General features: G+C 46.5%; 1 protein-coding gene across 1 annotated transcript in view; it reads right to left on the bottom strand.

Annotated features, from left to right (window-relative positions):
• Positions 1-5,722: 5,722 nt before the first annotated feature.
• The window catches only part of LOC129783141 (CMP-N-acetylneuraminate-beta-galactosamide-alpha-2,3-sialyltransferase 4-like), a 38,884-nt gene continuing 18,204 nt past the window's right edge, over positions 5,723-26,402 (bottom strand). Inside the window, 13 exon segments of the mRNA XM_055792945.1 lie at positions 5,723-5,788; positions 8,388-8,486; positions 8,822-8,986; positions 10,422-10,545; positions 10,691-10,695; positions 10,988-11,058; positions 11,061-11,179; positions 11,733-11,825; positions 12,682-12,745; positions 13,025-13,152; positions 13,856-13,912; positions 14,607-14,664; positions 15,568-15,691. Of these exon segments, the coding sequence (XP_055648920.1) occupies positions 5,723-5,788; positions 8,388-8,486; positions 8,822-8,986; positions 10,422-10,545; positions 10,691-10,695; positions 10,988-11,058; positions 11,061-11,179; positions 11,733-11,825; positions 12,682-12,745; positions 13,025-13,152; positions 13,856-13,912; positions 14,607-14,664; positions 15,568-15,691 (1,173 nt within the window).

A 26,402-nucleotide genomic window follows, 5' to 3' on the forward strand; every position in this document is an offset into this window, starting at 1 on the left:
CTGGCAAGTAGTGGATAAGTGCTCTGCTGTGGCAGATGTTTTCCTGAGCCATGTAACAACAGGTTTATCTATGGCTCAGCTCTTATGAACATACATCTGGGTTTTATCCATCTGGTTGGACCTCAGTATTGTAATTATTACAGGAACAAGCTGCACGTGGCCAGGCACAGGGAGTAAATATTGGAGATTCACCGAGCAGTCATAGCCCGAGACCTTACACCCCTCCTCACCTTTTCCTTGGGTGGGTGGTTGCTGGGGGCAGCAAGCTGGGAAAGGCATAAACACCCCAGCTGGGCTTAGAGCTGCTATCTGCCCTGGTCATGCCTGAATCTGCATTTGATGCCCAGCTACAAAAGTGAGTACCTCTCAATACTGTCCTTAATTTACAGTGCAAACACAGCTGTTGTTTCTGGAAGAGCCTTTGTAAAACCTCGCAGTTGGCAATATTAATTTAAATCAGCTGTAAGCCTTCTAATAAAGCTCCCTGCCTTCATTTATTCTGATAAATGGTAGTGCATTCATGTATCTACTCCTGTCTTTCTGTAGATAACTAAAAAGCATTACTGGGGATACAGCCATAGGGTTCCTCGGTATTATTAACACCACATAGACAGAGAAGTTGCAAAAATGTGAGATGAGGATGGGATACTAGTCTAGAAGTAGACAGAATAGCGAGTCACTACTGATGAAAGCCTGTGTAAATTAATATTAAATATAAGCTGCAATATCAGTCCAGTGAGAAATCCACTTATAAAGAAAAGTTTAAAATATGGCAGGTGGGGACTGGACTTCTTTGGCAGGTCAGTAGATGGCCACTGAGATGGAGAAATCCTAAAATAACAGATGATCTCTGCAATGAAAAACACAAGGCAGCACAATGGGAGCTAAAACCGACACCCTGATGTGCAGCCAGATAGTGCCCATTAAGTCAGCAGACAAGAAGTTTGTTGAAATTGGACAAGTTCTACAAAATCCCTGTTCTAAAAAGCCTCTCATGATTGCAGGTATTTCCTTTTACAGATGGAATCAAAAGTGACTGCTTCTGTGCCTGGATTAAGGAAACTGGCAGAGCATCATGTGTCTGCAGAGAGGACAAATGAGTGCATCTTTTAGTATTCAATATGCAGAATGAAGCAATCCACATTTAATTTTTATCTAAAGCTGAGATGAGCCTGAAGTATGCTCTAGAAATTACCATTTCAATGGAGACGCACTGAACATGCTGGAAAGTTTGGGAGCATCACAAAATCCGTCCAACAGCCTTGCTCAGGGGTCAAGTAGAAAGCGCAGCTTAAAGGACGTTCGGAGAATGTGCTGCTTCCATCACAAGCAACAGTTTCACAATACACATCACAATTTGTTCAAGGACAAATCCTACAGAATCTGCAAGGGATGGGGTGCAAGAAGAAAACATGCAAGCTGGCAAATCAAGCCCAGCTACCGGTTTAGAAAGTCAGTGCTGGTTAACTTCATATTCTTCAGCTTGCATACAACAATGTGCAATGACTGTAGAAAGCCGTAATGTCTATGTAATTGCCTCTTTCTGTTCACAAGAAACAAAAGTATTATTTGGAATCCTTTAAAGTGACAAGAATAACATCTGAAGTGAAACATGATTCACTGTGCTGGCAATTTACTGGTGGGATCATCAAAGATCTTTTAGAAAGGAGGTGTTACAGAGAATCTGTATTTCTAAGAACACATGCCCGAGTGATCTTTGTTCTCTTGAACGTTATTATAAGATAAGTAACACAACAGCAGACAGCATATACTCAACCTCTGTGATCTGAAGCAAGATATTACATAGCATAAGACAGCCACAATGTAGCTGGACTGACAAAACCTCTTGTACTTGCTTACGTGAAATTAAAATAATTCATGAACTCCAGCCAAAAAGAAGAGTTAGTTAACTCTTGGACAAGACAGCTGGTGATAGCCATGAGAACAGATAGGGCTGTTTGTAGCTGTGGTGATTTCAAGGTCACAGCTAACTCAGTATCACATGTAGATCAACAGCTATTACCCAGAAGAGAGGATATATCTACCTCAGTAGTCAGCAGTTCCCCAAGTCTATCTGCAAATGGAGACTGAAATACTTCTTACCATGTTCTTCAAGTTTAAACACACCAGGTCTTATTTTAAGTGAAAGGACCATCTGTAACAACTATTTGGTTGTGAGTCATGGATCAGATGGGAGAGAGCATTCCTGAGATGCTGGCACACACACAACACAACATTTGTGGAGCTAGAGATGGAGAGCACTGCAAGAGCTTCCAAAAGCACTTGAGAAGCTCAGGCATGGGGTAACCTACACCAGCTGACCCAGTATTGCTCTCAAATGGGTTGCAGCACTGGCCATATGTGCCATCCTAACTAGCACAATATAAGCTAATACAACTCAGCTCAGCAATCACCGGTGGAGAATTAAGCTTAGATCACGTCATAGTGCAGCTGGGGTCTAAGCTCAGGCTGTGTAGACAGTTACCGAGTCCTTGAGGTTCAGCTGACACCGCCAGTCCTTATACCCAGCAACTCCAGTCTGAAAGGTTGTCTGAGCGGGTAGGAAAAGCAAAAGGAAATTACTCTAAATATATAGAATTTTCCTAGCCATTCTTCTGGGAAAAACAATTTATATAAAGTACAAGGAAAAATGAGGGGTGAGGGTGGGGAGGGGAATGTCTGGAAATTGCTTTAAGATCCTTTTGCTGCAAATTCCACAAATACATTACACCATGGCACTGGTGAGTCACCGCCTCACCCAGCAAGCCCTGGCTGACCTGGCAGACTGATCAAGCCAGCACTGAACCACACGTACCCTGCACCAAGGCTGCTGAAGGAGCTGAGGAGCTGGTGTCATCAGAACATGTCCTTCCTAGAGTGCCTTGATGCCTATAACCCTCACTTGTGATGCTTCCCCACACAAAGCGGGTGTGATAATCTCACTCTTGATGGAAAATCAGCCTAGAAGACCCACTGCCTTTGCTACTGGATCTTGTATCTTTGAAGAAGAGAAGAACGTTCAGATTGAGAGAGAAACTTTGCATTTAGTTTGGGGGTGTTAGACAGCTGCGTCGCTGTCTGTCTGAACAATGATTGACTCTAGTTACAGATCATTAAACTGCTAGTTTCAAAGCAAAGAGCATCAGTAACGCAGATTGCTTGTCATGCCTGTGACTGTAAGTGACAGGTAAGGACACGGAGGTGGAATCACAGACAGTCTCTACATGCCACATAGCACACACCAAGCCCCAGCCAGTTGCAAAAGATGCCACCTAACCCAAACAGACTCCAGCATAGCTAAGGTGTTCCCCAATGCAGAAAAGGACAGATACCGGTGTACACAGGGGAAAGGAAATAAAAAAAACCCAAAAAACAAAAAAACCCCAAACCAACCCAAAAGCTAGTGTCCAAGTTAGTTTGATGAAAAGCAGCCAAGCCAACACTGAAGTAGGTAATGTGTGTCATCAGATGGGCTATTCCCCACAGCAGAGGTCATATGAATACCCCAGAACTATTCAAAAGCTATTAGGGAAGAACTGTGTCAAGTAACCAGGGACAAATACACAACTGGTAGAAGCGATTAATCAGTGTCAAGATAGACACTATCTGTGGCAGCTACTCCATATGGACTGTGTCAGGTTAGTTAGGAGCCCTACATTTTACAGAAGTCAGTGTTTAATCTAAATGGTTGGAAAGATTTCACACAGATGGTGGAGACAACCAGACTCACTTGCCAAGCATTCATGGACAGGCAGTCAGGGACGGTGGAGCTCCCTTGACCCCTGGAGACAGGCAGGGTGGCACCAAACAGCCCAGAAGCTCCCTGCCCTTCTGCCTCACGCAAACCATGGTTGCCCTCCAGCTGGCCACAGCCGGGGATTCACCCTTGCCATAGATGCGAGGATGTTTGTGGACCTTAGCATGAAATGCACTGTGCTTAGAGGAATGTAATTACCTTTCTGCAGCCCTGAGAAGGTGGATTTACCACCTCAAACCAATGCTAGCTTTTGCTACTAAAGCAACAATAGCACTCATTTTCTTTTTCTTTCCCCCTCCATTACATCGTTATTATGGTATCTGGTAGCCTAATTTACATATGTTTTGCATTACTGTGGCTTTGCCTTATCCTACTTATTCCACCTCCTTCCCCCAGTTCTCTTGATAATAATGAGTCTGCTGTAGGGCAAGGATTTATTCAGGCTATCAAACATGAAAGGTTTGTAGGGCATGGAGGACTGCGGCTCTCAGAATTTTTAAACTGGACCCAAGAAAGTTTGATTCAGTGCCCCCACCAAAGCATGGTTAAATACTCAGCCCCTACCACATTGCTCCAACACTCTGGGAAGTTTGAAACAAAAGGCAGCTCTAATGAATCATGGTTACCTGGAAAGATTACAGAACCCTGTTTTGAGGGGAAACCAGACAGCTCTTAAACATAAGAGCAAAAAGCTATGTAGCAGACCTGCTTGCTGCAAGTACTGGGAGTGCTGCCACAGGCAGCAGTGACCAATGCCAAGACTCTTGAGCCTCATGTTTATGGTTTCACTACCATGACTTGCACTATATAACAGGTAAATGTTGCAGCAACTACAGCAGAAAGTGCAGACACAGCTTCTGCAAGCCATGGCAAAGTTCTTGTATACACAAGAACCTAAAGAGAAAATATAAACCCTCTCCTGGGGTTAGTACATAGCATGTTTTGTACATCAGTTTTACATATTAAAATTTTTTGTGCCATTTTACTCTATCAGGAGAAGAGCATAAAATATTAACTGTCCACATAGCTGAGAGCCCACTTCCATTACTTACAAAGCAATACATTTCACAAGAGTGGTCAAACAAAATCCAAATATGCATTTGGAAAACCATAATTTTGGAATCTGCAAAACCTGCGTGGCTACTATGTGTTGTATAGAAAGACTTAATTGTGTACAGAGGAAACATGGAGTGGGTAAAAAGGAATTTATTAAAACACCCCAATTCTCTCAAGCTCAGTTTGGTTATGTTTGCATGTGCAAGATGAGGTCATCCCCTTCCAGTGTTCAAGTGACCTTTCTCAAACTGAGCTGGACCAGGGCCTCCAGTTCTTCCAGCAGTCTCCCAGGGCAGGCAGCTTTTGAGGGAATTTTGTCAGCATTTCTTAGGCCATAAATTGCTTGCACCAACCAGGACAAACCCATTTCAGTTGTAATGGAGGAGAACCAGGCTGGCCAAAAGGGAATAGCAGCAGAGCAACATGGAGGGCATTAACACTTTGCAGATCTTGAGAGTCAGGGTGTTTTTGAAAGCTTTCAGGAGGCAGGGCTGAGTTACTAGATAAGAAGTTACCCAGGAAAAGCAGTGACACGAGTAACACAGGATGTGCCCTGAAAGCCTGACCACAGTGAAGGGGAGAGAGGAAGGAAATGGGAGGGAAAGCAGAAGTTTCACTTCCCATGGAAATAGTTAGCAGTTATGAGCACTGTACTCATGCTCCCACACCCCAAAAGCTGCTGCTGTATGATACATGCAGCCTGATGTAAGTTATACCAACCTGACTCTGAGAGTGCACCCTCAACAAGCCATGAAGGAGGAGCAGCCTTCCCAGTGAGCACCTGCCTGAAGGGCTGCACAAACTCCTCATACCAGCGGAGCCATCACCTTCTAAGTCCAGCACTGCAGGATCTGTCTAACGGTAGAGGCAGGAGTTTGGAGAGTCAACAGCTGAGTTGAACACATGATGTTAACAGTCCAGGAAGAAAGCAGCAATAAGGGGAGTAAAGAAGAGGAAATATGACATAGCAACATCCTGGTAGAAAGCAGCAGAGCATGAGAAGGTGTGGACCCAGAGGTAAAATGTGGACATGAGCCAGCAGCAGAGAAGTGGGCGTTTAATGTCCTTTCTAAAATGTGAAAAATCTTCAGCACACAAAATAAACTTGGCAGGTGGCTCCATGCTCAGAACAAGCTGGAAGAGACAAGAAAATATCCAGAAAAAAGAAAAGAAGTAGAAAAAGTTGAAACAAAATCCAAAGAGAAAAAAAGAAAATTCCAACAGGGTAGAGGTAGAAGTCAAAGAAGAGTTCAAAAAGAAAAGAAGGTAAATAGAAACAGAAAAGAAGCAAAATTGAAACAAAGTTGATACAGAAAAGAAACAAAGTTGCAACACACACAAAAAAAAAACCACAACCCAGAAAAAAACAACACCCCCCCCAAAAAAAAACCCAAACCCCCCCCCCCCCAACAACAAAAAAAATTCCACGCAACATTGAAGCAGAAAAGCTGCAAAGTGCATGGAGAAAAGCTGGAAAGTCCATGGACAAAAGCTGCAAAAGCCAAGGAGGAAAGCTGCAAATCTCAAGGAGAACAGCTGCAAAGTCCACAGAGAAAAGTTGCAAAGTCCATGGAGAAAAGTTGCAAAGTATATGGAGAAAATCTGCAAAACCCAAGGAAAAAATCTGCAAAATTTAGGAGAAAAGCTGCAAATCCTGAGAAAAAAAGTTCCAAATCCCAAGGAGAAAAGCTGCAAAGTCCATGGAGAAAAGCTGCAAAGTCCATGGAGAAAAGTTGCAAAGTCCATGAGTAAAACTGCAAAGTCCATGAGTAAAGCTGGAAAGGCCATGGGAAAACCTGCAAAGTCCATGGAGAAAAGCTGGGAAGTCCAACGAGAAAAGCTGGGAAGTCCAGCGAGAAAAGCTGGAAATCCCAATGAGAGAAGCTGCAAAGTACATGGAGAAAAGCTGCACAGTTGGAAGAACATTGATGCAGAAAAGAAGTAAAGTTGAAACAGAAAAGAAAGAAAGTTGATATAGAAAAGAAGGTTGATACAGTAAAGGCAGATGATAAAGAAAATAAATAAAGTTGATACAGAAAGAAACAAAGTTGGTAGAGAAAAGAAACAAAGTTGATACAGAAGGCAAAGTTGAAAGGACACTGCAAGAGAAAAGAAACAAAGCTGAAACAAACTTGAAACAGAAAAAAGGCAGAGCCCAAAAAAGCCACAACAAAGTCAGAACAAAGCCCAAAGAAAGTACAAACAAAACACAAGCAGAAAAGAGACACAGTCAAGGCAGAAAAGAGGTAAAGCCCAAGCAGATAAGATGCAAGACTGAAAAGAAAAGAAGAAAAATGAAACAAATATGAAGTGCAAAAGAGTTGTCATCCAACATTGTTGGAAAAAAGTTGAAGCAGAAAAGAGGCAAAGTCCACCAAAAAAAGGAAAGCAGTCCACACAACATTGAAGCAGAAAATCTGCAAAGTGCATGGAGAAAAACAGCAGAGTTGGAGAAAGTCAAAGCAGAAATTAAACAAAGTTGAAACAGAAAGGAAACAAACTTTATACAGAACAGAAAGTTGAAAGAAAACTGAAACAGAAAAGAACCAAAGTTGATGAAGAAAAGAAGGAAAGTTGTTACAGAAGAGATACAATGTTGATATGGAACACAATGATTAAAGTTGATGCAGAAAAAAAAAAACAACAAAGTTGAAACAAAGTTGATACTGAAAAGCAATTTGAAAGAAAGGACATTGAAACAGAAAAGAAACAAAGTTATACAGAAAAGAAACAAAGTCAAAAGAGAAAAGAAGCAAAATGGAATTCAAGTTAAAACTGAAAAGAAAGTAGGAAGATATTTGATACAGAAAAGAAACAAATTTCATAGATAAAAGAAACAAAATTGAAAATAAGAGGCGAAATCGAAACGCCTACACAAATTGGAAGCAGACAAGAAGTGAAGTCAGGAAAGAAAAGTAGCAATGTTGAAGCAGAAAAGAGTTGTAGAAACAAAAGTAGAAAGCAACGAAAAAGGGATTATATGAGGTCATAAAGCCATGAGTTATCAGCAGTTACCAAGGTAATTCTCAACTGTCCTGACTTGAAATTCCCCTGCCCCAAGACAGTGCCCACTCCTTGAAGCCAGAACTGCAACTTATTCTCAAACAGAACAATGAACAAAATGGTCCTGGTTTCCTGCAGACATTAATGTTCCCCAGCAATTAGATACTGAAACCTCTGAGTGTTCAACCTGGCCCTTTTCCAAAGTGACAGGTATGACTCTTCCCAATCTGCTTTGGAAGGAATTTGAAAACCCAAGGCAGGTATTGCACCTTCACCCCTTCCCTTCCTCAGGGGCTGAGGACCAGCTTAGCATCTCATTTTGGTGCTTTTTACAAAGAACTGAGGAGCACAGGCTAGCTGATTACAACACAGGGAGGGGATTACTCCAAGCAGAAGGGTTGTGTAACACCCCACGTCCTCAGCAGTGGAAACCAGAGGCCAGCAGTGGAAAGGGCAAGTGCTCTGAATCTCAGGGATTCGTCTCCCACCCTACCTACGATAGGACAAACTGAGTCCTGCTCAAAGCAACCTGGAACAAGGGCAAAGCCCAGCTGGGATCAACAAGTCCTACCTGGAGGAGACAGCAAGCAGCATGGCCCTCTCTCACCACGTCTGACTCAATAATTTTCACCAGCCTGTTTCTCTCAGCAGTGATATTGTGCTGAAAGAGCTGCAGGGATAAGAAAGGGAAAGCTATAGATTATTCCTTACAATGCCCCATACTCTGCCCAAAATGTGCTGGATCCTGCCCAACCCAACTTTGCCAGCGGCTCCTTGCAGGACTTTCACTGCACAGGACCCTTGTCACCAAACTAGGACAAACGAAAGGCACCCTGAAGCACCAGGGTCTGTGCCTGTGCTGCTCTCTGAGCACAAAGCATGTGCCAACACATTCCCTGGCATGTCCCAGCAGGAATTTCTCTGGGTAACACCAGCAATAGCTACTAGACCTTTCAGCTGCTTTACTCCCAGCTTTGTGCCAGTATGTTTCCCTATGGAGGACACCTTAGTTTGAAGAGGAGGCATTTGCTACCTCTTCTTTACATTATTGTAGTAATATATTGGCTTAGTATTGTCATGGTTGCCAGGGTAACCAAAGCCTGCAATATTGGCCTCTTGGCATATATGGAGGGCTGAGTTCAAAGCAATGATTCCCGTGGCAGCATATCTCTGGAAAGGGAAAAAAAGAGAACAGCTGTTTAGGATTTCAAACTCATACTTTTACAAAACTGACACCAGCAACATCTCTGCAGCTGGGACAAGTAGCTTCTTCCACACTCAATATGGCAGGAGGGAGAGGAAAAAAACAGAACAGGTGTATGGACAGCATTCCCAAAACTCAAAGAAGTCTCATGAAAAGGTGCTGCAGAAGCTGAAGTCTTATGAACATACAACCTCTGGGTTGATAAAACATAATGCTCCATGGAAATCAAAAAGCTTTGAATGGAAGAAATGAGCACGCTTTTTAACAAATCCACATCCATGATAGAGCCTATACAAGGTCTCTGCATCTATCGCTTTTCCATGTGCCTCTTTGTGTGTATTCCCTGCTGGCAGCCCTCATGTGACACCTCACTTTTAATCCACGCATTAAATTCCTGTCCCTGGCCTGTGTGCTACAAAACTGCCTTCTGCTCACGTAAAGCTAACACGGCCAAGTACAAACTCGAACGCTGCCTTAAAAGCCTTGTGACTGAGCAGCACAGCCACCATGCTTGCGAGCAGCTGAACACGCTCTCTGGTCCCCTACGCCTAACTGAGCACTTCACACTCCTCGCCTGGATTGTCCCACTTTGCACTTTCCAAACATTTTAGCAGCAAAATGTACTTTTTGTTATAGCATTGCTGCAGCAGTCAGGAGACTTGGCATCTAATCACAAACCCAGCCAAGAGTCAGTGCATGACCTTGGACAAGGTTGTTTTACCACACCAGGCCTTCAAGCTTCTCCCCTATTTGTTGCAGATTATAAACATCCTAGTGGTGCCTGGCAGGCTTAAAGTTAATTAAAGATTGCACAGCACCATCACGAAGATCGTCAGGACCAAAGACAAAGTATCATTAGATTCATTAATGAAATAATCCTCCATCATGCAGTGAAGGGGAAAACCACACTCCAGAAGCAGTGGGCATAACAGCCAGCCTCAGGCCAGAGATCTGTAACAACAGAGGTTTTTAAGGAATGCCAACCAAAATTCCTGCTATTTTACACTAGCTAATTGTTAGTAATGGTCTTCGGACAGGGAAAGCACAGGAACATATATGAAAGGGTTTATATGGCACAGCTGTTTGTCACTAGAGAACCAGGTTATCTGAGGTCTAGAGCCGTGGACAGAAATGTAACTCTAAAAAGAAACTGTAATGTAAAATGGCATGCTGGAATGAGAATAATGCTGCAGTGCTGTGACAGGTGAGGAAAAGTCTTCCTTTTCTGGGTAGGAACAGAGCTCCAAACCTGAAGCACCATGCTGCAGGAAAAGACTGCATTTACTAGGGGAAGGAACTAATGTAGCCAACAAATGAAAAGGTTTTCCTTCCCCTTGCACAGCACTGAAGCAGGAAGGTATAAGGCAGCTCGTCAGTCTGCTCTCCAGTGGGGTATCATACCCTACTTGCCACGTTCAGCTGCAGCAGTTTGTATGTCACTTCATAGGTGACATACGAGTTGAGAATATGTAGCTGAGAGATGTTCCCATTCCACTTGGTGGGGGGGCTGGTGCCAAAACCCCACCTGTAGCAGAAAGGCAGAGAGATACCTGAGTCATGCCCATGCACACCAGGCAGTGCCATGATAAAGAACCCGAGTTAGCTGCAATCTACCGCTCTGGCTGGGTGCTCAGAAGGACTTATGAGAGTTTGGAGGAACAGTGGATCACCACGTCTTTTACATTTCTTCCCATATACCTGTCTCCAACATGGCTGAGACTGGGCTCTTTCTAATTAGTGAAAAATAAAGTCTCAGGTGCATGATGCGGCTCATTAAATATTTGAAAGACACATGATTATCAGAGCTATTGAATATGTCACTGCAAATAACCTGGTTTCAGCCTTCCTTCATTAGAATCACAGAATCATTTAGGTTGGAAAAGACCTCTGAGATCATAAAGTCCAACCATTAACCCAGGATTGCCAAGCCCACCACTAAACCATGTCACTAAGCAAAGACATCTCACCTTATTCCTTGTTTTCAGTAATATTTCCCTCAACCAGAGGTAAGCCAGGGGCTTGAATGGGACAAACACCTCAGTGCATCATTGTCATTGTTTTCCAGAGGGTTGGGCAGAGCTGATTCAGGGAACAAGAGACGGATTATTGTTCTCTCACCTATATCTTTCTTGTGCTCTTTTACTGGAGCATCATTTAATTTGAGAATCGAAGCCAGAATTTGTCCAGTTTCAGTATCACTTATTTGCAACCTTGGAGGCAGCTGTGTGCTGTCAAATACATGACTGGTTGTGTGAACTCACTTGAGGGCACCAACACACATTACGGCCCAACCTGGCAGCCTGGTTCCATGGCACGGGACACCTCACACAGACACAGATAGTCCTTCCCTTGTAATAAAAAGGCAGACAGCAGTGGCAGACAACCACTATTTTTTAGATAGGGAAGTGAGGCACAGAGAAATTAAATTACTTTTTCAAGTCAGAGTAAAAATGCATGTAGTCCTGTAACACTGGGATTGCCTGCCACTCCACTGAGCTGGAGATGGCTATCTAGCTCCCCAGCACAGCATCTGAATGAGCAGTACGCATTCTGGCTCCTGCAGGGCCTGTGCTGAGCCATGAACTGCAAGAGAGTTGTTTGATTACCTGAGCTGATGCATCCCAGGTGTTATGTTTACTAGGCAAGAGTCACAAGCACATTACTGCTCTTGGTCTATGCCTGATTGTTGAGGCTTCAGTAAGGATTCAGTACCTTATGATAACATGGTGAGACTCAATTTTCCTAAGGCATTGGCCATGGATGGAGTAACCATTGCTGACCACAGTGCACCTTGGGCACCATAATCTGGCAAAAAAGTAGATTGCAAGAGATTAAGTCATTCTCTGACAAATGTCTCTACCAGGTTAAATCAGTATCCTCTGAGGGCCTTTTTGATGTCCCCAGGTAACAACTCAGGTGGCATCAGATGAGCAAAGCCACACAGCTGCAGCACTACAGTAGGACTCCAGCTGTATCCTGGACAGGTTGGTCTTAACTTAGTGACCATAAGACAATGCAGTGTCATAAATGTACCAGTAAAATTGTGAGGGATCTCTAGTTAGTGAGAGGTCACGACACTAAAGAAATGAAAAATCAAGTGTGGATGCCCAGCAGACCAGTAACTAGGAGGGTGAACCTCTGCTTACAGTATGCAGTGTATTGTAGAGAGGAAGAATGAGATGCCACAGAATAATTCCTGTAATGAATTAGAGGTAAGAAGAAGGGCCCAAATGAAAGCATTTGCCAACAGCTGCCACAGTCTACTTTTTGTTCTCCCTGAATGTGGGCAGGCAGAACCGAGGGAGGCACCCAACTTTCCAAGCCCTGGACTGTCACACTTGGGATGGAGTTAGAGCAAAAGAAAATAGATGGGACAGGGCAATACTGAGAACAGAGATCAGGGTATGACAGAAGTTAAAGGGAGGGAGCTGCAATCTAGCAGCTTAAGTTCATCAGTATGACAGCTGCTTGAAAGGGCATGAAAGAGAAACCTACTGAGAGGGGAGATGAACAGTGACGGGAGTGAGAGGCAGAGAGGGCTGTGAAGTTGAGTGCTAGGAGAGAGAACTTTGAGTTGCTGCTGAAACCAAGGCTCTCAACCCAGCTATCACTTCCGTCACATGCCTGCTCTGCAACACCCATCTCCAGCCCAGCCTCATACTGGGCAAAGGATTCAGGCATCTCCTGCTGGGGAAGAAGCTGCAATGTGGTAAAACCAGAGAGAACTGGAAGACAAGAAGTGGAAGAATCGTCAAGATTTCCCTGCCCAAACTAAGCCTGGAGTTGAAGCTCTGCCCTTTTCCTCCATCACCACCATCACAGCCGATGTCCTTTTCCCAAAGACTGGCCATCCAGTAAATTCAGCTTTCCCCTGGTGCACTCTGGTGCCCAGCTGTATTTCCATCTCCTCTGCAGCACTCAAGGCTGCTGCCTAAGGGGAGGCTCTCCAGCTGCACAGTGTCTGTCCAAGACACAACACCACCAAGGGGAGAGTATTGCAATACCTGAGCTCTGCAGCCTGAAAGGCAGCTCATGAAACCACAGAACTTTTACGAGCTCTCTTCTAAAAGGTCTTTCCATGAGTGAGTATAAGGATTTGCTGGTCAGGAAAGCCTTCCAGTGAGATTCAAACCTACCATGAGAGATTCAGAAGAAAGGCAGCAGTTTAGGGATGAGTGGAGCAGTCACAGCAGTATCAGACACGAGGACTAAGGCGGCTGAAGCAGGCTGCATAATGAAGAGCTTTGGAAAGCTACTGAGCTATCCTGAAGTACTTCCCAGAAATAACCCACATCTTTTAAATACAGTCCTTACTGCTGTTTCTAATCCACCTTCTGAGAAGCAATGACATCACAATCTCATTTCTCTCCAGTTCTGGCCCCCCAGTTCTTCTCCCTTTTTGGCCATTTCTCTTGCTGTACACGTTTGGGGAACGCTTATTCATCCTTTCTTTTTTTATCCCCAAGAGGAGAGAGAAGCAGAATTCCCATTATGTTTCTAATTTCATTTATTCATTCATTTCATGACAAAGCTCATGAAACCCATGAAAAAGCCTCACTGCACACTCATCAGTTCAACAGCATATCTTTTCCCCTCTGTCCTTCAGAGCACATTTTACACACCCATCTGTATTGCATCATTCTGCTGGCCTGTTGACTCACTTGTAATGGTGCCAAGATGCCACTGTGCATTGGTTAGCTGAACTTAGCTCTGTTTCCCTTCCTGCTCTCTGCATATAAACCCCAGGCTGCCAGTTTCCACCTATCAGCAGCCACTGACACACTGATTCATCTCTCAACAAAATTCCCCAAACAAATAAAATATAGCTAACGAACCTTCCAAGAAAAGGCTTTCTCCACACAAAGCATCTCTGGCAAGCACCAGGGTGCTTCCTGTGAAAGAAACAAGGTTCATTTCCTACTAGCCCTTCCTAAAGACCTTCAGACTGTGGTCTGAGAATCAGTGGTAGTTCAGGAGGTCTCTTAAAGAGGTCTACAAATGCGGGGTTTTGAGCTCATGGGCATATTGTCCTGCCTCCTAGCTCCTGACCACTTCAGTCCCATGAACAGCCAGCACACACACACCCCACACACCCCTCCCTGCCCCAAGCACATAAAGGGCTCCTTTACACAGAGGAATTTAGGTGGAAACAGATGGAGAGCTAGTGTCAAGCTGTTCAGGACCTTGCACAGCTTGAGTTTTAGAAAATCACTGGCGTCAGGTAAACCTCATTCACTCCTCCAGACTGAGACAGGCAATGAACAGCATGGTGGGATGTCCACAAGGCACCCTGGAAATGACCATCAGCACAGGGAATCTCTGCTGCAGTCTAGCTAAGGCATCTTCAGGCTTACCGATGCTGCTATGTCCCACTACTTTTCTGTCTGCCCTGCCCACAAGTCACTGCCAGGCAGAACGCAGTCTTTCAGGTTTCCAAGAATTCACATTATTGTGAATATTTTCACCCAGATTTTATCCTGGGAGGGTGATTGCCTCTTCTTTCCACAACAAGGAATCGTGTCCCACCTCTAACCCAGACTACAGTAACACTGGGGCCAGAAGAGGGAAGAAGAAAAGGTAACTTACTCGGTGTGACTTTCATGTGAGCTCATCACAGAGTAGCACAGGCTCTGCACGCACAGCCCTGCGGAAGGCAAGGGGGAGGGGCTGACACAGGTGCAGCAGCCACACAGCCGCAGCACCACAGCTAGGACCACCCCACCGTGCAGCTCACAGGACCTCTCCCACCCGACAGCACCTCCCCAGCCCCTGCAGCCGTCAGACCTGCAGACGAGCAGACCCTGTTTCAGAGTTTGGAGCCTCCAAGTGGCTGTTTTGGAGCCTCCAAGTCAGCCCCTTGCTACACAAAATTAAACGGGGCCTTCTAGTGATGAACCCTAGTAAATGCAGCAGCCTTTTCTCCAGCAGCTAAGGACCTTTCCTTGCAAGCTCAAGCCTCACAGCACTCCAGCACACACATCAATCTGTAAAATGACATGGTGACAGCACAGAGAAGGGAGGTGACTGACCGTGGCACTCCTGGAACTGGTCAAGGTCTTGGCCCCTCGATATGCTCCCTGTGGGGCTGGCCTGGCCCCCAAGCCTGGCTCCCCTTCCCTGCCACCCACAGCCCTCCTGGCCATGCCCACTTCTAGGGTGAGCTGTGGAGTTCCACATCCACAGCATAGGCTCCCTGGCTCTTTTCTCTCCATAGCTGTCAGGTGGCTGCTCCTCGGGATGTCACAGGGGACCATGAGGGCCATCAAACAGCTCCTGTTGCACAAAGTGATCCGTTATCTCACTGACAGGCAGTAGGATGCAGCTGCAACCCACACCATGGTTCTTGGGTACAAAGTCCAGAGGACAAAAGTCTTTGCTGAGGACAGCAAAGGCTCACAGCAGTAAGAAGAGAGGTAGATGCAGCAGAAATCCTTCAGTCCTGACCAGGACTGCTTCCCAGGCTGAAATAAAGGATTCATGTCAGAGAAAAGATCAGCCAAAACCGGTTCTGTAACATGCATGATAGTTTGTTTGATAGGCTCTTCACCTTGATCAAGGTGCTGTGCTGACACAGCGCATGAACTCAGTTCACCCCGAGTGCCTTGCTCCACATGAGTGAATTTGGGACTGTGGATGCAGAAGGGAAAAAGTCCTGCATCATTTGCACCCACCTAAATAAAATGACAGTGGTTGCACCTTGGTCATTAAGCAGCTGTGACTTTTCCTGTGACTAACAACCAGCCTTTCAATGATGGTATGAAATTAGAACTGGAATTTTTTTTTATTTTGGAGGGAGCTCACAAGCATCTACATACACTTGTACAGGCACTGTAACAGTGGGTCTCTCCTGGACCTCCTACCCACACTGCACAGAAGCTTTCTTCAGCCGATTACTTCTGGGCTGCTACACACATACACACAACATAGGTAAACATCCACCTCTGGACCCTAATCCTGCAGAGATCACAGCAGCATTTATCGGAGGGTGACTGCTACACCTCCCACACACAGAGAGGAATTTAATTTGTATATCACAGAAGCACATTAACCCTGCTTTAGCCTCCCAGAGCCCTGCTCACATGTACCACAGGATGCAGGTCTTACAAGGGTATTTGCAAATATTAACAGTTTTGAAAGAAGTTATTCCTCATTTGCCCTTGCTGTAGAAGCAGCGTATTGGGTAGGCATAGGGAAAATTCACTATACAATTGTGCACAACAACAAAAAGATTTATGTACTTTGGGAAACCACTCACCTTTCAGATGCTTTTCTACTGTTCACACATCCCAAAGACATCCAAAATTATTTGATTTTCTAAAAATACACCCAAAACAGGCACAGTTAAAGCCTCTCTGGAGAAGCCCAGCTTTGCTAGTGACAAATGCGAGTGCAGTGCCTCCCCATCTCAGCCTGTGGGGACACCTAGGGCTGCATGTGTCTGATGTATGGAAACACATCTCCTCCCTTCCCTCTTCCATCAATTTGCATTTTTGGCATCTCTCCAGTGAAGACAACAGTGGCCAGGAGGGTCCCCTCTTTCTGTACAGCCCCAGCTCAGCAAGGCCCTACACAGAGCTAGATCACCAGCTTTTTCTACTGGAAGAAGGCAAAGAAGAATCTCCCTGCTATGGAGACAATACTGGTCAAAAACAGGGCTGAGAAACTTTTGCCTGGCACTTTTGCAGAGACAGGCAGGCGGAGTGCCCATCCTGCAAGTCTAGACTTCCAGATGCCATGCCTCCATCCCTACAGTGCTGATCGCTCCCAGGCTCTGTCTGCTGACCCACAAGATCCCCGTGCACAGAGGGGGTGCACTGGGTCAAGCCCTTCTCTGTTTTGCTGTGTGCTCCAGCCAGTAAAGACAATAGATAAACACTCACACTTCCTGCCAGCATAGGTATACCCTGACCTCCAGAAGCTAGCTTTGAACCAGAAACAGAGATCAGGATCAGTGCAGCTCACCCCACCACCTGCACAGGACCCATGGTCACAGCTAGCATATCCAGTAAGCACTGGAGGCACCTAACTGCTTTTCTAGGGATATTTCCTTCTCACAACCCCACAGTTTGTTCTTCCAACAAGGGAAAAGAAAGCCCGCAGAGCGCTGCTTTGACTGCCAAGCAATAAAGTCCTGTGATCAATCTTCATAGGCCATGGAGTTTGTAGTGTTCAGGTGCCTGAGTTTGGCTGACAGCCTTAATTATATAAGGACAGCATCACAGCTCAGAGACGATTGCTGGTTCAGGCTGGTGAAAAACAGTAGTATGCTCCTCTCTTAGAGGGATGGTACAGAAAGTGAGAGCTCAGCTTACCCATCTAATGGTGATCATCTAATTGTACTCAACGAGCTAGATACAAATCACAGCTTAGCAGGGGGAAAGCACACTTCAATACTCTCAATCCACCCTCTTCCCCCTATATCCAGGCCTGGAAAAAGACCTTTGCAAGGCTGATTAATCCATCTAAGTGGACCCTTCTGCTTAGTGCCACCCAGCTGGAGCACTGCTGTCCTCTGAAACCTGGGGCTGGCAGCTGCTGCTTCCCCAGCCATGCCAAGGAGCTCCAGCGATCCCTCGGCTGTGGGCAGCAGCTTGCAGTGCATCAGAGCTGGTCTTAAATGGGAAGCCCTGATGGCCTGGTGTGCTTTGGGGGAAGACTATTGGGAGTATTTCTGAGGAAGATCTTAAGGCGGGGCATAGAAAGAGCTAGCTTGTCTCTTCTGGATTTAAGCCTACTACAGTGGGCATGGGAATGGGTTGAGTAGGTGCCCTTCACAGGCTGCTTCCTTTGTTTCAAACTACAAGGAAGGGGTTCTCTTGCCATTTTTCCTGCAGGCAAGTCTTGTAGACTCACACTGCACTCTTAACTATAAATGGAGTCTCCCTTTTTCCTGCTCTGACAAACTTTGCGGTCAAAACTAGGTGCAACTTTTTTAGTTTCTAACTAGACTTGGAGAAAAATCTTCAGGTCTGAGCCACAATTTTGTACTTACAGCTTCCCATCCCTCTCATCTGTCCCTGGAGTTAACATCAGCCTGGCACATTTAGAAGTTTCTTGCTGTTTGCTGCTGCTGTGCTTTCCCTAGGGGAAAGCTAAAGCCAGGGAGGGAGAGCAGGTACAAGGAGTCCCATAATCAAATACAGCAGCCACAGCGGGTTCATTTAATATTTTGCTCTTAAGTGAAGGAAAGAGGTGGGGCCAAGGTAGGTAGAAGAACTTGCTTCTTTCTTATTCTCAAGACACTATGATCTGAAACCAAGTTGTTCTGCGCACAGACTAGAGCTGGAGCAGGCAGAGGACAAGCAGTTTGAGAAAAAGTCAGGGGTTTTTTTGGTTTTTTGTTTTGGGGTTTGTTTTTGTTTTTTTTTTCTTGGAAGAAATGTACCTGGATTTCCTCACACAGCTGAGGTTTTCACAAGTACCTCCCTCCTTGAATTTAGCAGAATAGTCCCCAAAGCCCACATGCATATACATAAAATGCATCCTGGCTGCTGGAGGGCTTCATTTGCCCATTTCTGCTTCTTGCAAGCCTTTTAGGATTCTTTTCACAGAGGCGCTTTTTCTGTGTGATTTTTTTTCTCCCTTCCATTTTAATTGAAGTATTTTTCTCCACAGCAGGAAATGTAAACTATGCAGCAGGCAATCCTGATGTATATTTTAAAAGAGGAAAAATTATTTAGCAAAGCTATTATCTTCAGATATGCACAGAAGCAATCACTAACCCTGTTCCTAGAAGCCAGGAAAGTCAAACAAAAAAGGGAAAAGAAGGATGCTATTACTTAAAAAACTAGAAAAAAATAATGAACAGGTTTTTAATTCCATGGCTAGGAATGAAGGGTCAGATTATTGGCAATGAAAAAAACATTCGTCTTGGCAAAATGCAGGAGCTTTTCCCTAAGAAACTACAAGAGCTGAGGAGTAGCTGAACTCTGAAAATCTGCTGCTCAGTATTCTCACTGAAGAAAGGCTGGCTGCTAAGCACTAGTGAAAACTTCATTTTGTCTAAGTTTAATTGGGAGCTGAGTGCTGCTGAAGGTGTGGTCTGGGTTGTATGTGCTGGCTATATCCTGGGTTTGGAAATCAGCCCTTAGTGCCTGTGCCATACACTGTTCTTGGCTGCACTTGTGATCTGAAGGGGAAGGGGCCAATTTATTATTCCATGCCTCAGTTTCCCCGCTTGCAAAATGTATATTATCACAGTTCAGGCTACAAACCTAAAACCAGTGGCATAGAGCAGCTATGATGAGTCCCTGCAGCAGGCCAAGAATAACACAAAAATACTTAAAGAGATGAGACACTCTCCATTCTTCAGAGAGCAATTGATTAGTTGAGCTATACTGCGATTTTTGCCCATCAGAGATTGCAAACTTGAAAAAAAGATGGCCTAGAAAATGAGAGTGCATTTTGCTGATTCTCTTTCCCTCTTCCCCCACCACTCCCAGCCTCTGCCTCCCCTACTCCAGAAAAAAAAAAAAAATCCCAATAAATTAAAAATCAACTTCTCTAAATATTGTTTCTCTCACATCAGCCCAGCAGGAGAGGCAGAAATCAAATTACAACCACTGAAATAAACCATCAGCACTTAGTGCCAGGAGGGTGGGTGGAGACACTGGAACATTTTGCTTTAGGCTTAAAAAAAAATTTTAAAAATCTATCTTTATTAAAACAAACAAGTGCAAAAGAAGAAACAAAAAAAATCAGTCAGTTGCATTTACAACAGGGAGATATCAAGCAATGAGTGCTCCATACAGAGGGACAGATGAGAGCTGCAATAACCAGACCCCCTCTGTCCTGACCCTCTCTTGGAAAAGGATTTTTGTCTCTCTCCCCTCCTGATTCTGTGCTTTCTCTCCTGTCCTAGAGAACTTTTTCCTACAGGGACAACAGGAGGAGGAAAACAGAGCCATATACTTTGTGTCCACCAGATAATTCAAGATAACCTCTACAAAGGGGTTCGCAGTGTTTTCCATACCTACAGGATCTGGCAATAATTTAGATGGAACTTGCTGGGTTTATAACTCTCCAGTTTTTTGTAGATAAGAAGAGATAAATGCCAGGATCGTCACATCCAGATATTTTTACAGTTTCTCTCCTGCAGGGATTATTTCAGGAAAAAGCATGTGCTATATGGAAATGCTGTTGCAGTCTTTCTGTTCATCTCTATGGCTCTCCCTGTTTTTTTGGCTAGAGGATTGCTAACTTCAGGAACAAGCAAACTAAACAATTTACTCTCTCTCTTCCAAAACCCAGCTGCCAGGCAGCAGGATATTATCATACAAGACCTGCACCAGGGCTTGATTCTGACCGCTGTGCATTTGAAGACCACCTTTCTGCCTGTGTGAGCTTATCAGGTAAAGCCAGATGTCGTGGCAGCAGTGGAGTCTGAGTGAGCCCAGGGCATGGGCAGCTCTCCTGGTCCACGCAGAAGGTTGCTTTGGGGGCACACTGGCTTACAGTGCTACTGCCCAAAGTAGCCCCAGACCTACCTGTCTTGCTGCCTGGCTAAACCCCGCTGGGCTTTGGGGAAGGTTTGTTTGGGCCTATCCAGAGAGGGGAATGGCCTCAGGCATGCCCAGGGACCCCTCCACGTACAGCTGTGAGGAACCACTGCACAAAGCGTCCACTGTGCATTTTGGAAGATGCCAGCTCAGGAACACACACTCGGGCCCCTGTTGCAACACTGTATGTACTTGTGTCTCAGGTCCCAAGGAGATGGGGCGATCCTGCAGCGGCAGCCAGCAGCTTGGACTCAAGGCTTTGCCCTAGCTGGGAACAGCAGAGCACTGGGCATCACCATCCCCCAGGCTTCCTCCACATTTTGTCCCTGGAAAGCCACCGCACCTGCAACAGCTTCATCTCCACGGAGGGGTTAAAAATCCAGTTGAGTTGCAGGGGAGGCTGAGGTGGTTTTGCGCTCCTGCAGTGCCATCATGTGCTTTTGGTACGCACTGCAGAGACACTCCTGGCTGACAAAACTTTCAGGGGCCAAGGAGGGGGAGGAACTGGAGAGCAAAACCTCAGTGTCCCTGGAGGTGACATGCCCCAGCTCCCGGCACTGACCACCCAGGAGTGGGAAGCCCTGCAGCCACCACCACCTCATGCACTCTGGGAGGTGGTCGCGGGGCAGCCCTGATGCTGTCTGGGGAACAGAATGTTTCAGCTACCTTGACATCCTTGGCACAGGACTGAAATCAACCCCATATCATACAGGGCTGTTGAAGGCTATGGAGATCTCAGAGGAGAACAGCAAAAGATCCCGCAGCAAAGGAGCCATGGAGTGGAAAACAGAGATTTTGCCCTCTGTTTCACCTGGAAAATTCCCCATCCTGGAGACTTCTCAGCACGCCCTTCTTGCTGCTTAATAAACCCTGCTCCAACCACGGCAGGTCCTGTCAGCAGGTGCCGTGCCACGTTGTTAAGTGGATCCATGGGAGAGAGTGCTCATTAACAATGCCAGAAAATGGCATCACGATCCCTTGACAGCACCTATGGTGACAGCTGCAAAGTGCCCCAGTCAGTGATGGCAAGCACAACATGGTCTCCTGCCACTTTGGGGAACCTGGGAAGAGGACATCCAGCAACAGAGCTGCGGACAGAGGAGCCCTGCACTGTGCAAAGCATAAGGAGGGCAGGGCACACGGCTGGCAGCACTTGGGGCTGCTCGTATCACCTCATTCCCTTTGCTTGCTGTTGTCCGGCTCCCTGGTGTGAAAAGGCACCTTGGGATGCTGCAGCCATGTCTCTTGGGAGCCAGACCTGTTTGCATCTCCTCTGCAGTCAGCATGGGTCTTGTGCCTCCACAAGCTGTCCTTGCACAGCCTGTTGCCTCTTCCCGTTCCCCTTGTCCCCTCCAAGGCACAGCTCCAAATGAAACCCTCCTTCAGCCTCATGTTTTCTCCCATTGTTCTGATGCTAGCTTTCCAGCCCAAAGCTTTGGCAATTCATCCTGCTCTCCACAGCTCTGGCCTTTCTTCCCCCTTAGCTCAGACAAGCATCAAGAGAGGCAGGCAAGCCCTGGAGCCTAACTAAGCTCTAGCCTATTGCACAAGAAAAAAATTAGCTATTGCATGGGAAAAAATGAGCAACCAAAAAGTGAGCTAATGCAAGAAACCCCAGCCATTAAAGGCAGAAGCCCTGCAGTGCAGATAGAAGAGGATGGATCCACATGCACTGTCAGGCTCGAGGAGAAGTGATGGCTTTCACAGCCCTGGGCTATGCACACACTTTCCCACATCTCCCCAGCTTGTGGTCCAGCCTGATGTAAGCAGAGGGGAAGATGTGCATGTCATGAGGCCCCAGTTTTCCCTCCAGTGCCCCCTGTTCTGGAGCTGGAGCCCAAAGCCTTCTCAGCTCTCCCCAACTGCCTGCCTGCACCATGTCCTGAGGCAGAGACTGTCCCAGTGAGGACTAAGCCCCTGGGAGGACAGAGCAGGAGGTAAACAGCTGACAGCAATGGAAGGAGAAGCCTTTCAGGGCTTGTTCTGCTAGTGCCTCTCAAAGGGGGCTGCAGCCAGGTGCAGCCCTGCATGCTTGGGGCTGGAAAGCAGACACTGAGTGTGCGCTGCGGGGAGAGATGTGATGGCAGCACAGGGCACTCCTGGCTTCATGTCCCTTGTTTCTGGCTCTTGCACTCACAAAGAAAATAAAAATAAAACCAAAAAGTAAAAAAGTTTTTCAAAAGCACCAGAGGGGAGGAAACTGTCGCGGTCTGATGGCAGCCGGGGTGTGCACCACAGGGCACACTGCTGGCTGGCCACACTGGGGCTCCAGGCTGTGAAACCAACTGCTGAGTAGCCGTGGCCTGAAGGAGCTTTTTTGTGTGGAAAGGAGGAAAATGGTGTTCGGTGCGGGCAGGCCCAGGAGCCGCTCAGGGTGAGCCAGGGCTCCTTCTCCAGGCCCCTGCTCTGATCCCCTGCCCTGCCAGCCCAGGCAGCCATGTGTGAGGGGACCCCTGCCACAGCACGGGGGGGCCTGCCTGGTGCTGCCAGCTCTGCCTGCCGTCACCCTGCTGTCACCTGTTGTCACCCTGCCGTCACCCTGCTGTCACCCCCTGCAGCCGCTGGCCCCCGGGCCTTTCCCAGGCAGGGCTTCACATTCGAGTCCCCACAGGCTGCAGGCCAGCCTGCGGTGGCTTTAACGCTTCAGGGCTCTAGTGGGGGGCCTTGTCCTTCCCCACCACCCAGCTCGCGTCCAGGTGGCCTTAGACACGGTGGCTGCTGTGTCCTCGGAGGGCAGCTGCCCCCAGGCCTGTCACAGCTGTGAGGCGCCGGGCCCTGAGCAGCCCCCACAAGGCCAGCAGCCATTTTAGCCCCATACCATGCCGGCCCGCCGCCATCTCCCTGCCCTCAGCGGGTAGCACAGACCCCAGGGAAGCCACGGCCACAGCAGGGACAAGCGAGGGCCACCACCGCGGTTCAGATCCCAGTCCTGCCACACCTGGAGCCATCCTTACCTCAAGCTGGTGGCACCTACATCTGCCATCTGTCTCCCGTGCATTCCCTGGGCTGGGGGATGAAATCTCCAGAGCTGATGAAAGAGGCCTACAGAGGCGGGTGGCCAGGGGAGTGTTTTCCTGAGAAGCTGGTGGCCAGGGGGGTGTTTTCCTGAGAAGCTGCTTTTCCAGGCTGTGGCCCACCACGGCCTCGGTGAGGTGTTCCCTGGTGTGGGCATGAACCGCTGCCCCACCGCAGCCCCTGGCAGCAAAGCAGAGGGGCGAGGTGGGATGGCGGGGCACAGTGTTCCTGTGGAAAAACTCAGACAACAACCTTCCTCTGCCAAAGCTTTGTTCACAGAAACTTTGAGGGTTTAATCCAGCTACAAGGAACCAAAATATTTAGGCTGAAAGTGTTATAACCAGCTTTGGTGATGCTCCCACCTCAGCACCCAATATATTCCTGGTTCCCTCTCACACTGCAGCTCTCTAGCTGGACTGCCTTCACTGCAATATGGGGCTTTGGCTGGCCAGGTTCAGTTATTACTTTTTAATGAAAAAATAAAAAAAAAAAAAAAAAGAAAAGGTATTTGGGAGAAAGTAGGTAGGTACTCTGCAATCAAATAATAAAATAGAGGACCTGCCCCAACCAGATTCTGACAAAAATTTCTACTCAGAGGAAATTTATGCCAGCGTAAACAGATGAAAAAAGTTATTAGAGTGGAATCACAGTATTTTACATTCATTTTATAACAGTGTAAATGACAGCAAAAACATAAACAAAATTAGGGGCATTCATACATTTTCATTTCTTTCCTCTTTTCATTTCCTTACCTTTTCTAGCCTGCTCCATCTGGAGGAGGGTTTGCAGCCAGGCATGCCTGGCAAGGAGTCAAGGGCAGAGGGGTGCCCTGAGACCAGTGTTCAGAGATGACTTTTGGTAACAGGAAAGGAAGAAAAGTAGGATCTATTTAACTTCATGCTCTCTGTTAAAGCTTGATAGAAAAGCACTGTGTTAGAGAGGATTCTGACACTGTCCATCCCACGGACACCCTTAACATGTGCTGCCTTATCACTGTGAGCCAAAAACTTCCCACAGCCAACTATTCTCTCAGTCCCTTCCCTCCTTAAGCATATGTTTAATTTGAAATTGCGTTGACAACGGTAGGATGCAAGCAGTTTTGCTTAGATTGCTCTCCTGATGTGGGTGTCTAGCTACCAAGCAGTCCTATCCCTTTTCCTTCCCCCACTTTGAGTCACACTTCCCTATTTTTTTTTGCTGGTGGTGGTGTCTATTTTAATAGATGGGAAAGAGATGCCTCTTCAGACTTACTGTGCTGCAATCAGCTACCACCTAGCTAGGAGCTCTGGATTGCTGCTTTCTACTTAATTACCCCTCCCATACTCAAAAAGCTTGCAGCCAGTAATACAGCAGGAAGAGGCTGGTTTTCAGGTTCTCCCCATGCCTGCAAAAGCAGCAGAGAGCCCCATCTCTGCTCCGCAGCCACTAGTCCCACAAGGGCCAAACCTGTTGCAGTGTTTTGGCCCAGAGGCAGAGAAAAAACATCTTTGAGTAGAGATAAGCAGGATGTTTTCCATTCAGAACTTCCAAAGAGATACTAGACAGGATCAATGGAGCAAACCTCTCTTTAAATGCCATCTGCAGAAGACAGAGATCCAGAGTTAACAGGGAAATGAGCTGTCTGACACAAAAGTAGTGTCCTTTGATTTCATTTTATCCCTTGCCAAAGCAACCAGCCCTTAGGAGTACAATGTGCTTTGGAGCATACGGAAACATCTTTCTGTTTTTCTGAGACTTCGCTCAGGAGGTGGGGGAAACCCTATTTTGCCCCAGAGCAGACCCACGCCAGCAGGGAGTGGGGGAGCTCTGAAGCAGCAGTTTGCCATTACTTACCAGCCCCGGCAGTGATGGGCACTGCTCGCAATTGCACTGACCCCTCTTGAAAGAAGGTTAAGCCCTTTCTGTACAAGTGGGAGCTTTTGTTTTGCATATTTACACAGCATGTCTGCAGGAGGGCTAAAACAAATCACCAGAGCAGACAGAACTCGAGGGCTCTGCCAGATTATCTCCTGGTAAATTGAGCTAAGGTGCTGCATGACCTTGGCTATCCACTGGACACTGCCAGCTGCCATCCCACCACACCTGACCGATTCTACCATGGGCATCTGCTGGAGCCCATGCTCCCCACACGCTGCCAGGAGAGGCAGAGGTGGAAGCACGAAGGCACCGCATGCAAGCTGCCAGCCACCCACTTACGTCTGCCAAACTTCCCAGCGTGCTCCCCCAGCCCAGATGAACAGTGTAGGTTTGGTCACGCCACTGAGCAGCGTCACCGTTTCAAATCATGAGACCGACTTAAAAATAATAAATGGTGATAAGTGAAAAATGCTCACTTCCTCTTCGTTTCCCCAGCATTTAGGAGGGTTTTGCAAGCCTTTAGAACTCCAGATTTCAGGGTTTTCTGTGATGGCTAAAAGTTTATATTTGCTTTAGTGAAACCTTATGACTCTCCTGTAATGAAAAGGTCCCAGCAACAGTACTTATTTAGAAGTTAATCAAACAAAAACCCCAAATGTCACTGTATTTGCAATAAAGCCCAGCAGAACAGGCTACAGTAAAATAAACTCTTTGGTCAGGCAGTTTGCTTGGCTGTGTATTTATAGGATTTACTAATGTGTAAGAGAAATGAATATAAATTGACATGGAGACAGGGGTGTGGTTTTTAATTCCTGTAAGTAATTCATGTAACTTCAGCAGAGGGTATTGCTTTCTGTGCCATCTCCTTTCCCTGCAGCTGCATCACCTGAACCGGTGACTGCTACCAGCATCACCTTAAGCATTTGCAGACAGACCGTAATACAGGTAAGGACTCTGGCTCCCCTCCAAGCTCACAGCTGTAGGTACCAGAGGCAGAGGGTATCTGTGGGCA

The sequence above is a fragment of the Falco peregrinus genome, chromosome 1, assembly GCF_023634155.1.
Source record: "Falco peregrinus isolate bFalPer1 chromosome 1, bFalPer1.pri, whole genome shotgun sequence".
Taxonomy (NCBI): Eukaryota; Metazoa; Chordata; class Aves; order Falconiformes; family Falconidae; genus Falco; species Falco peregrinus.